This window comes from Glycine soja, chromosome 1, assembly GCF_004193775.1.
Source record: "Glycine soja cultivar W05 chromosome 1, ASM419377v2, whole genome shotgun sequence".
Taxonomy (NCBI): domain Eukaryota; kingdom Viridiplantae; phylum Streptophyta; class Magnoliopsida; order Fabales; family Fabaceae; genus Glycine; species Glycine soja.
The window spans coordinates 5,284,617-5,297,081 of NC_041002.1; the positions used below are offsets into that span (position 1 = coordinate 5,284,617).

A 12,465-nucleotide genomic window follows, 5' to 3' on the forward strand; every position below is an offset into this window, starting at 1 on the left:
AAATTAGAAATGAAAGTGATGGTAATGAATAACAGTGGTCCTGCGTCGTGGAGGGTCATATAAAAGACTTTTATGCAATGCCGGGTGATTTGGGGCCAAAAAGTTATGCTTGAAAATGAAAGTTAGGTCATGCTAGGCTGAGAAATGATCAATTGAAACAGTCAGACGAATTTGTTGAAAAAAATTCTTTGGAGTATAAAAAAGTCTCAATTTTATTTAAATTTATTAATTAGGGTTTTTTTTTGCTTACTTAATATAATATAAATGTTTAAAAGCTATTTATTCTGGATTAATTAATATTGTATAACAGATCCTTTTATTTAATAAAAAACCAGCTAATTTCATTTTTTCTTCAAGAAAGTAAATTTTATCTTCAAATATAATTAATAAGTATATCTCTTCATTGTATGAAAACATTAAATTTAGGCAATTTCTTAAAAAAATTAAAGAAAAATGCTAAGATGTGTTTGTGTAACGTCTCTGATTATTGATTATGCTCATAAATTAACACGAAACTTTTTAGTATGTTTTATTCTCACTTGTGCAAACACTTTTTAGGAAACTTTTCAGAAGGTCATTCGTCTCATAACAAATTCAAGCCAAACATGTTTAGTTGTTGAATTCTTAAATGATAGATTATCGAAAAGTATATATATCTTGTTGGTGTAAATAATATCAATTAATTTTTTTAAGTCATATAGTCTCATACATGCACAACATTTGAATTCATCTCATTTGGGTGCGACTCCTCTAGATGTTATAGTATGCATACTTAATTTAAAAGAATTTAAATTTAAAACTTGAAAAAAGAGAGTTAAGAATAAAAGGTGTCGTTCTTTAAGAGACTATAAACTAAATACTAAGTCACTTTCAAGACAATATACTCTAATTTAATATATAGGGGTGAAATAATTGACATCCGGAAAAGAAAAAAATCTTGTAATATAATGTTAGAATTGAAATTTAAAAGTAAGTATTTTATAGTATAAAGCACATGAGAAATTTTCACAAAAAAAGAAAATACAAAATTAATTGTTTTGAAAGTATTTGATTAAATACCTAACATTTAATAAGGAAGAAAATATGAATTTCAATGTCAAAGAAAATGAAAATAATTCATAATCTGAGGGATTTTAAAAAGTAAAAAATTTATAAAAAAAATACTTGTGTCTAAGGATGAGGAAGAGAATATTTGTAGATAATTAAGACAGCAAGAAATAACATTATTTGTAATTATTAAAAATTATTTAATTATAAAATATGAGGAAATTTTTATAACATATTAAACTTTCTAAATGATTGTTGTAGCTTGAACAAGTGTACCAAAGTATTGTTATTAAGTAGTAAAGTAAAAGTATAAGTATGATTCTTATAATAAATTTCTTATCAATTATTCATATTCGCAATGGAGTTGAATTTGATTGAAGGGAGTTTTATAAGTAAATAAATGAACACATGCAAGCATCTCTATTTTTATAAAAACACAAAAGGTATCGAGAACAATTAATTAAAACACGTGAAAGAGATTAGATTTAAACTTCACTTTATTCTTCCTTGTTATACATTATGTACCGACATGATAACAAGATTGGACGAAGATGAGTATGTCATTTCTCGTCTTTGTACTTGCTCCCCAACTTTGTCTCTAGCCATCCATGTCCCAAATCTCTCATAGTAGAGATGTCAAAATGGGTGAATTAGTTGGACCAATCCAAATTTTAATTGATGAAATATAAGACTTAAACTTAAATTTTTTAGCCTAAATAAAATGTAGGATTTTTAGCCCAACCTAATCATGATCCAATACACGCAGTGCCTCCAAAAACCAATTAAAAGCCCACAAAAATTGGGTTTTTAGAAGGCTTGGGCTTCATTTTTAGGCCCAAATTAAATCTGAACTTTTTTTACTTAACTCATTATAACCCACAACTTACATTGGATCGGGTAGTCCATTATATCACCTATAACAAATAAGGATAAAAAATTTCCCCCTTTCCCAGTATGTGAATTAGGTATACTCTTCCTTTGCTATACCGGCCACCAAAAATGATTAAATTAACAATGTATTTTTACACTTTTATGTTTAATTTTAAACCTAAAACTAATTTTAGATGTCATTAAATTGAATAAGTCATAAAAATGTAATGATTCATAACATAAATTCAACCTAATAAATTAAAAAGATGGCAAGTCTAATAAAAAAAGATAAAATAAATAAGAAAATATAATTAGTATAGTTTTTGGGGATGAGGACATCTATGGGTATAGAGCGGGTACTTACACGTCCATCCTTGTCTTTGATCCCATTAGTCAAATAATATTGATATTCAATTAAAGTAAATATTTTTCCTCAAAGTTGAATCAAGTTCGGATAATTACTCATACGAGATTCTTGCCATCCCGTACTATTAACCCGAACCCAATTCAAGTTCTTAATCTCTAACTTTTGTTTTAATTTACTCTTCAATTAAAATCCAATTTCTTGGCACTTTAACTAGTGTTAATCAATTAACACCACCTAATTCCTTAGTATAACATCTAAATTGAAATAGGCATTAGAAAATAAAAGGAAATTCAAAGAGGTTTACACGAATGACTACATCTATTCCTAGCTAGATCCTTGCTGCTCATGGTGATTAGCTGTGCAAGCAAAGATCACATACTAATTTACTGTGTGTATACTTTATTTACTGCCATCCAAACATCTCATAAATAATTAATTTATTAAAAGTAATAAGAGGATATATAACCATTCGATTAAAGACAGAAAACTTAAATTGATAATCTAAGATCAATCATCCGCAAACAGGTAGATTTAAATAGGTGTGAAAAATAAAAAAGAGAAAATGTAAGATAAAGCAAAACCTAATTGATTGAAATATAAAAGGAGTTGCTCATTGATGTTTCCACACCCTAGATCCATATCTTTTTCTAAAATTAGCCTCCATACTCCATAGAGTCATACTTTGTTAGAAAATGTGAAAAGAAAAAAAATTGTCATATTTTTTCTCTTTAAACTCTTTAGATAATATAAAATAAATTATTAGCTCCGATCCATAGTAGTGATTCCCTACCACTAAAGTGCTATATGTCTAAAGAAGCTTGATTCATGCATATCAAGTGCTAAATAGCTAGAGTGTCATTGTTAGGACAAGTGCCATGTGCTATAACATTAGCAATTCCAGCACTATGGCGCTGAATATCCAAAGAAAAAACTTCGTTTTTTCTTCCAATGCTTTGATGGTTGGATTTTGTCACATGGACTTCGCATAATATTTTACTTTCTTCAAATCCTCTTGATTGGCGAACTCTTGTACGCTTCATCTTCATTTATTACCTTCCAATTTTACATTCAATATCAAATCATCATTATGTAATAAAATACTAACATCAATTAAAAGTTTTTTTTTATCGAAATTACCTAATAAAGTTAAAAAATAATCCGACAAAAAGCAAAACTAACGTAACTAAACATGTTAGAAAAACTTGCATAGAAATAGTATAAATTAAAAAATGAGGTTGCAAATGTTGAGTATGTTCTTCATGTTAAAATTTAGATATCGGTCATGGTTAGTGTCAAGGTAAAGAGTTTTTCTTTCTCTTTCTTTGAGTGGTCAATGTACCCTATGATTGCTTGAGAGGTAAAGGGTCAGGGTACCCCACATACCCTTTATTTAATATATTTTTTCTTTGCTAATAAAAAAACCCAAAGGTACTTATTGAATTAGTTAGTTAGTCGATATTTAGACCCTTTAGGTTTTAGACCCTTTCAAAAAAGGAATATATAAATTCTCATTTGATCATTACAATGAAACTTTAAACAAGGCGTATCTATGTTTATTATCATATACTTTATTTGAAAAACAATGAGTAATTATCGGTTTGCATTATAAGATAAACTCTATGTGGAATTTTGCTCGAGTCCAATATGAAGAGTAAGGACTTAATGAGTTGTATACAAGTGTAAGAGTTGGTCCAAAAAACTTTAGGTATTCTTAGACAAAACTATCCAACTTATATATAATTTTCTTTTATACATTCCCTTATAAGTAGCGAGACAGATTTTTTAATAAAAATTAATCATCAATAAAATAATAATAAATATGTATCAACATTAACACTCCAAGTTTATATTTCTTTTCGAATTCAAGACAATGGAACAGGAAAATGCCCAAATGAAATATGCGGGTCATGAATTTCCATCACTTTTCCTTTCTAATTTTCTGTCAAACAAACAAAGGAAAATTTTAATATCCTCCTTAATCTCCCTCTTTTAAATCACTCAAAACAAAAGTTTAAGGAGAGAAAGAGAAGAAAAAAAAAAGAAATATGAATATAAGTATGATAGCTAATATAATATAATATAATATAATAAATAAAAAAGACAAAAAAAATTATTAGTGTTAATGAAATGTTAAAAAATATACAAATAATGTTCATATATTACTAGAGTGATCATACATGAATACTATTTTATAAAATATTATATAAACATCAATTATTTTATCTCCCTATCATTTTCTTTTTATCATAATCATATTATAACACTTCAAAGTTGCTATACATGTATTTATCTATTTTCTCTTTTCTTTCACCCCTAAAGTGTAGAATAACATAGAGGTAGTCCATAAAACATTTTCGTATCATTACTGACATTTGAAGTATGGACACAAATGAATTGAGCGATAGTAACTCCGCGTTCGTCATTGTCGGCAGTCTTTTCTCTCGTTGTGTTTTTCTTTTCATTAATTACAATGAATATAAAGCATTCTTGTCCTGTATTCGTATCAAATTCCAAATTCAAACTCACGAGAAGGAGCTTTCTTAATTTTGGCTAATGCTTAATGCTGATAAATGCACTTCAACCGGTGAGAGTCAGAGTGGATAATAATTCTCAATAGATCAAAATCAGAATAATTTGTTACTCCCTCCCTTTTATATTATATAACATTTAAGGTTTTAATATAAAAATTAAGAAATGTAATTAATTTATTAAATTTTCTAAAAAATATTAAATAATTTTCTAATATATCTTTTTCTCTCTAACTAATTACTTATTTATTCTTACTATATATTACTTCTATAAAGTATTAATTAAGAATAGTTCTGAAAAAAATATTTAATGTAACATTGATTTTATAAAATAATATTTTTTTTAGAATATATTTTTTTTCTAAAACATCATATAATAATCTAGAAGGAAAGGAATAATTTATAATGAAATTGAAATTGAAGAGTTATCATGTAAAAAAAAAAATGTTTGAATATGTTACGACAAAATTTCTGTTAGTGTTCCTGTGAGAAAGCATTGCAAAATTGACGGAGAAAAGGGGTACCATCAACTTTCATAAAGCATCTTCCAATGGAATTTCAGGGCAATTTTTTTTTTTTAATTTTGGGTTTCTCCATTAACAGGGTGCATAATAAACCTATGTCAGTGTGGCAGCACCTTGATCTTAAGAGATATGACAATGATATGATGTTGATTGCTCACCAATAATTTCCTTTCTACATTTCACATTGTGTGAAACCATCTGGCCTAAGAAGACTGCCATATCGTTTATTTTATTGGGTGGGACCATAAAATTGCATTATTTTTCAAACTAGTTGCATGACACGTGATTGACTCATCACAATATCATGGTTGTAACTTTTGGGGTCCTAAGAGTGCCACCTCTAATGGTTTTTGCATCATTCATCAGTTGACACAGTCCAAAACATCAGAATTGAACTTGTTTTGGCTACATGTGAAATGGACACTCTACTGTGACTGTGTTGCCTAACGAAGATAGAATTTTTTGCATTGCATGGATTGCGATGGCTGAAACTAAGATCCTGGTTTCTATTTGGGCTTCTAAGGTTTGGGGTCTTTGCCTTATTTTTCTTGGAAAATTCTCAACCCAAAGATTTTTATGTGCCTTCTAAAGGGGGCAAATACAGTTCCTAGATTGAAGCAAGCTTTTGTGCTTGTCCATTACTGTGTACATGTGTGTCTCAACTCTCAACCGTTTTATTAATCATTGCATAGAAACTGAAAAAGAAAGAACGTAGTGACTGATTGAAATTTTAGCTGCAAAGAAATTCTAAGAGACGAGAGGGTTCCAAATTCATTTAATATGACAGGCATCTGCAATAGCTTGTAGTAAAAGGAAAAGGAAATGCTTTCTTAATGTGCTTGAAAACTCTTGAAAAAATGGAAACTCATTGAAACATATAACTTATAACTACTAACTACTAATGGCATGTTTGCTTGGGCGTCCGAGCTATACGGATCCACGTCCAACAGAAACAAGTATAAGTTGCTTCTGCTTATTTTCTGGGTTAGACGTAAGACGTCCTGATCCATGTTACTAATGTACATCCAAACACACTATAAGTAAACATGAAAAATCACATCTAAGACGTGAAACCAAACAATTTAAATCCTTTCAATGACATGGAATTCATGAAAGTCTCATGCTGACCATTGACTATGTTTGATGGAAGTACTAGAACAGGATGAAATATACACGAATTCAATTCTATTTAATGTTTTAAGAATAAAACAGTAAGTTAAAAAATGATAAAACTTGATTTCATTGGGGGGAAAATGTAAAACAAAAAAATACCAGAACATAATCGGACGTATCATTCAATCCTATTCATGCATCAAATCCTATCATTATCTATTATTAAGTACTCAAATTGATAGCTGACATGTATAAAGACATCTTTAAAATACAAGTTCATCTCTAGCACGAAACATATGTCTGTCACCTATTGATTTGAAAGTCTATAGTAGGCAATGCTCTGTCTAGAAGTCTCTTCAAGCATTTCATCATTTTGTCTATAACTACTCTGTCTACCAAAACTCAATAATACATAACCCTACCACGTACAAGCTGGGGGCTATGGCCCTTTCATGCTGCAAGTAATCACAGAGCTTCCAGGAAGCACGTTGTTTCTGTCCCAGATTGCTGGGTATAAAGCAACATCAAAAGTGAACTATTATTAAAAACAGCAATCCAGCACCTTGTAGAAGGAAAAAAGTCACTGACATTTCCAAACACATTATTCTCAAGTAACTAGTGACAATCCTAGTAAGTTAATAACTAGATGAAATATGACCAAATGCCAAAAATAAAAGAGTACTTATGGACCAAGAAAGAAAACACGAGGAATATACAGTGATCAAAATGGGATTTCCCCTACTTTTCCAAATGTTACTCAAATAAAAAATTTTAAGCCTGAACTCCACATAGTTGAGCATTAACTTGCTCCTAGCATGGTCTTTGCATCAAAAAAGACCCCAGTCATGAACCCTGAAGCTTGTAACAGCAAGTTTAAAGACCTCATCCATGGGCATGCATCCGGCTTGAGCAGCTGGAACAGCTACACCAGCACCAACTGTGTCTGCACTTTCACTCAAAGGGCTGCAGATATAAAATATAATTATAATGAATGTATTGCATATGTAGAGCTTTCCCTGATAAGTTCACAGATTATATTTCATTCTCTTCTGATTTTATCTTTAATCTGCTTAACTCTAACTTAGTAGATTTAAAATGCTCAATCATGTGTTAACATATAAACCAGAAAGGGTAAGTTTCAACCCAAAAAAAGAGAAGACAAATTGCACTCACTCCGAGGTTTAACATAACTGTGTATATAACAGCATAATACTGTGTATCTTTTACATTAACACAAAGCTTTCCAGATTTCTTATACAGTTATATGGATCAAAAAGGTCAAAGTAATGTCAAAAAAGGGATGAGTATCAACTGTAATGTCATTAATCTTCAGGGGATGTGAGTGTAATTTGTCCTAAACAAAAGGTCCAAATCAAACCTGAACATCCATCTAAATAGAACTCAACCAATAAGTCAAAACTTGAATTAGAGACCAATTGCAAGACAATTGTGAGAATAGCTTATTGTCTTGAAAATGATATTGTAAAACTTACTTTATAACAATGGGCTCATATGCAGAGACTAGTACATCAGTATCAACTCCTCTAAGACGCAAATTTGCCAAATAAACCTGAAGAAATGAAACAATTTTGGAATGCTCAAAGACCAGTCAATGCAGGAACAGTGTCTAATTAGTATTTGCAAAATTTGAAGTAAAACAGAACCTACTTTCACAATATTTTGTGCTTCCCTTCCTTGCCGTCCTTTAGAAATTGCCTGGCCATAATAACAGATGGCAAGCAAGTGATTAAAAACATGTACAATGGCAAAAAAATACTAACAAAAACTCAGATGCACGTATTATATAAAGAATAATCTTGCACACGGGCCACATGATAAAGACATCAACTTATAATAACAATAATGGGAAGCTTTAAAAAGGCTCAGAGAACCATGGCACTTGTAGCTTTTAAATTTTTTACGGAAATAATATATACAAATGGTGGGGCAGTTGGACAAAACCAACATTATTTCACACGAGATTTCTAGGTCTTACAACCTCTTTTATTTAGCTTATACAGATCTGATGTTTTGGCCAATTACAATATGCAGCTCTATAACCACGGAGAGACATGTGACAAGTCTGATTCAGGAGGGTTATCGAGTAAAATGAACATATTTCATAGGTGAAACTCAATTTCTCATTTGATAATCTCAGAAGGAAATAGACATAGACATAGATCGACCACATGCAAACCATTGTTCTCACCAAGAGAAGCCTGTGTTCTTGACAATACAGGCTGAATCCATAAAGTGAGAAAACAAATGAATTACAGGCATAGATTGGAAATTTTATAAGCAATATGAAGACAATTAGGAGATCAACATATATGGGAATATCTATGGAAAGTGGTAGAACAGACTAAAAACTATGTTTCATCTGTAAGCCAGTCCTCCTAGCATCACTACACCAGCAGAATTCATATGACATCTCAGACTGCCTCTGATGAATAAGCAGCTAAATGTACTCCTAATTATAGCAAAATCTTAAAAGGCTGGGTAGGCATCAATTGAACAGTATTGAGGTATAGGTGGCCACCAAGATGCAAAATTATTAACAGATACAATTAACACCAAACAAAAAAAAAAAACTATAGAAGCTAAAATACAACTAAGCAAGTAATCATGTAATATAAGTTGTCAAAATAATATCAAGATCAAGAGTAATAAATAATAGATAATAAGTTGTTTCAATTTTGCACCCATAACATTGTCTTTGCACATCCTCAATCTGTGACACTGAATATAGAGTAAATAACTAGGCATGCAAGTGGATTGTGAAATCTAATTGGCAAGCCAGAGAAGGAGAAGTATAAGAAACAATGTATGAACATCAATCCCAAGGTCACTCATTTAGACGACCAGGAAATGGTATTGAAACACAAATCAAGGTCAAAACAAGCATAGAAACTTTACCATTTGACCCACTGCAGTTGTTACAACTGCAGGCGTATTGTTGTACATCAAACCAGGTGCTTCAAGAACTCCTGACTGCTCAATAACCTGAAGTACTTTAAAGGGGAGAGATAATCATGAGACACAATAAACTTAGATGATCACGAAACACAATAAATTGTGCAACAAATAAGACATTAAAAGAAAGCTATCTTCTCTGACAGAAGTTCCTTTTCCTGTTCCTATGTATTAGTACATGCACACTCACACAAAGCAATTGTAGTGTTATGCTTTGATAAATCAAACACTTTGGAATTAAATGGAAGAAATGTTACAAGCAATGTTATAGTGTGCTGAAAAGGGAAACGGAGTCTATCAATCATCAATGACAGATAAACCTCCTAAAATACACAGAAAACATTCACACAAGTTAGAGATCATAATACCCAACCACCATTAGCCAACAAACTTTTATAAGAAAACTTTGATAATTAAATTGGATAAAATTGATAGCACCCTTAATGGAACTAAATCAACCAAGATTTCTAAGCATTTTTTTTCATTGGACCCCATCATAAAGTATGGCATAAAAAAATAATCAAATATTCAGAAAACACGCCTACTCTTGGTAACCACTCACTCAATCCATGATGCCTCTTTGGCAACACATAGAAGTGGTCCTAAGATTGAGTTTTTCTCTAAAATGTGGGTGAATGTTGTCCCTTTGAAGATTTTTTCTATATGGCAAGCTGCTCAGGATAGAATACCATCTTTGCAAAATCTTGTGTATAGGAAAGTTTTGCGTGAGGAGGATGTTATTTGTAAAAGATGTGAGGATGCTACAGAAGACACTACTCATATTCTGACAGAATGCAAGAAATCATGGAATGCATGGAGTAGGGTTTTGGACTGGTGGGTATTGAGTGCATCTTTGCACACTGATGAACATAACTTCTTTCAGTTCAGGGGGCTCATTGATCAAAGTATTAAACAGAGGTGGCACTGGTGTTTAGTTTGGTATGCAGTGCTTTGGATCATTTGGAAATCTCGTAATGATTTGATTTTTTCAGAATCTGAAAGAGGTTTGAAAGAGATGTTGGAGAAAATACAAGTCGCCTTGACATGGGAATGGAACAAAGCTGCTGGTAAATTCAATTATTCTGTCTAATTGGATTTTAAATCCAAAGGAATGCATTGGGTTCATCTAACAGTTTTGAGCACTTTTGGACATGAGGAGGTTTGGAAGTGGCTTCAGGTTTTGTTAGAGGAAGATGATCAAACAATTGGTGAGCATTGGTGGCTGGAACTGTTATGAGTAATTATCAGAGGAAGACAGCCCGAAAATTACAACAGAAAGATAATCAGAATACAGAATAACTGAAGATCATGGAGCAATAAGTTGCTGCCAGCGGAAAGATTAATTATTTTGGCTCGGGATTCTTTTTGGTGTGCAGGTTTTATCTTATTTGAAGCAGTAATGAAAAAGAACGAATAAGAGAAACATGCTGCACTTTAGGAAAAAGTATATCTGCAATGTTATTTCTTTTTATATTGTAAAGGTGTGTTAGATAGGGAGTTTCAGGTATTTTGAGCTAGAGGTAATCTTGTTTTTTTTTTGTAATCTCCGATGAAGGTTGTTTCTGACTTGGTTTTGGCACCACTTGTGCTAAAACTAGTTGTTATTAATAAAATTTCTTCTTAGCCTTTCAAAAAAACACACGCACACACACATAGGATACAATTAACGCAATAAAATCTAGTTTCCATACACCAATTACAGTGTCCACTTCATGAATCCCTTAACTCGAAGAAACAAAACCTAATAAAACGACGACATACCACACTTCCTTCAGCATCCTGTTCACTAGCAAGGTCTTGAAGAAACCACCCAGCACTCCCATTATCAGCAACATCAGGCTTGAATTCTAAAAGCTCAAAGATCAAGCTTTCATCACGGCTCGGGTCCGCAAACACCTCCTACATAGCATCAAGACCCAAAAAACAAGTCAGCAAAAAGGACTAAACAAAACATGGAATATTATACAATCAAAGACAAAGCATGACAAAACCTGATGATCAGGGACTTGTCGAATGCTGCTGACATCCTACAACAAATAACCAGAACCTTAATTTCAGCAAAACTAAAGTCACACAGTGTCTTCCAATGGTTTATGCAAAGAACAAAAAAAAAAAAAAGACAATGACCTGGAATCTGTGGGGGAATGTGCTAGATATCTTGCCACCAAACAAAGGGTGTTGGTAAACAATATCTTCTGGCATTTTACCGCCAATAAAAAGAACACGAAACAGCACCACCCTAGTTTACATCAAAAGAGCAAAATCACCACGACCCATGTTAGCAATTCATATGAAACAACAAAAAGAAACCAAAAAATCGATTCTTTTTTAAGATTATTAAAAAAAAAAAAAAACTAATTGGGGAGTAAGAATACCTGGGAGGAATCGAGGTACGCGAGTGCAACTAGCAACGGATGAAGCTCTAGTATGTTCTGTCACTATTTAAACCTTTTCGTTGCTGACAATAACTGCTTGAAATTTAAGCTTTCTCCTTAATGACAATACTGCTTGAGATTTAAGCTTTATTATCCTTTTCTTCCATTTATTTAGAAATTAGAATTGGAAATTTAGAAAAACTGGTTGAGAAAGCTTTATCCTTTTCCTCCTTTTTATTCAGAACGGTGCATCGTTGTACTATTACTTCATTACGTCAAAGGATATACATTAAAGATGATTATAAAGAGTACAATTTTTTAAGCGTTAAAGATTTTTACACCGTAAAAAATAAATTTTGTTTTTGGCTTATGTTTTTGGTATCGGCAAATTACTCATTTTTTTTCCTTTTGTAATTTATTTTTTTAATTTCAATCCCAGTAAATTGGTTCTAATTTTAGTCATTATAAGGTTTTTTTTATTTTTTAATGCTTATAAGTTTGTGTTTTTCAATTTTATTCTTTTTAATATTTTAATTTTATCATTTATAATTCTTATAAATTTACCTTTACATGTATTAAAATTAAATAACTTAAATTTATAGGAACTAAAAATAAACAAAATATCTTACATGAATTAAAATTAAAAAAAATATAAACTTACATCAACT

The 12,465-nt window shown here is 31.3% G+C and overlaps 1 protein-coding gene across 1 annotated transcript; it reads right to left on the minus strand.

The window, feature by feature from the left end:
* Positions 1-6,730: 6,730 nt before the first annotated feature.
* Positions 6,731-12,049, minus strand: LOC114411128 (ran guanine nucleotide release factor-like). The gene is made up of 8 exons (XM_028374887.1): positions 11,798-12,049; positions 11,550-11,661; positions 11,414-11,449; positions 11,184-11,321; positions 9,366-9,452; positions 8,118-8,165; positions 7,943-8,019; positions 6,731-7,412 (listed from the first exon to the last, which is right to left on the minus strand). Exons 2-8 carry the CDS (start codon positions 11,622-11,624, stop codon positions 7,277-7,279), a joined length of 597 nt encoding a protein of 198 aa, XP_028230688.1. The 5' UTR covers positions 11,625-11,661; positions 11,798-12,049; the 3' UTR covers positions 6,731-7,276.
* Positions 12,050-12,465: the final 416 nt, after the last annotated feature.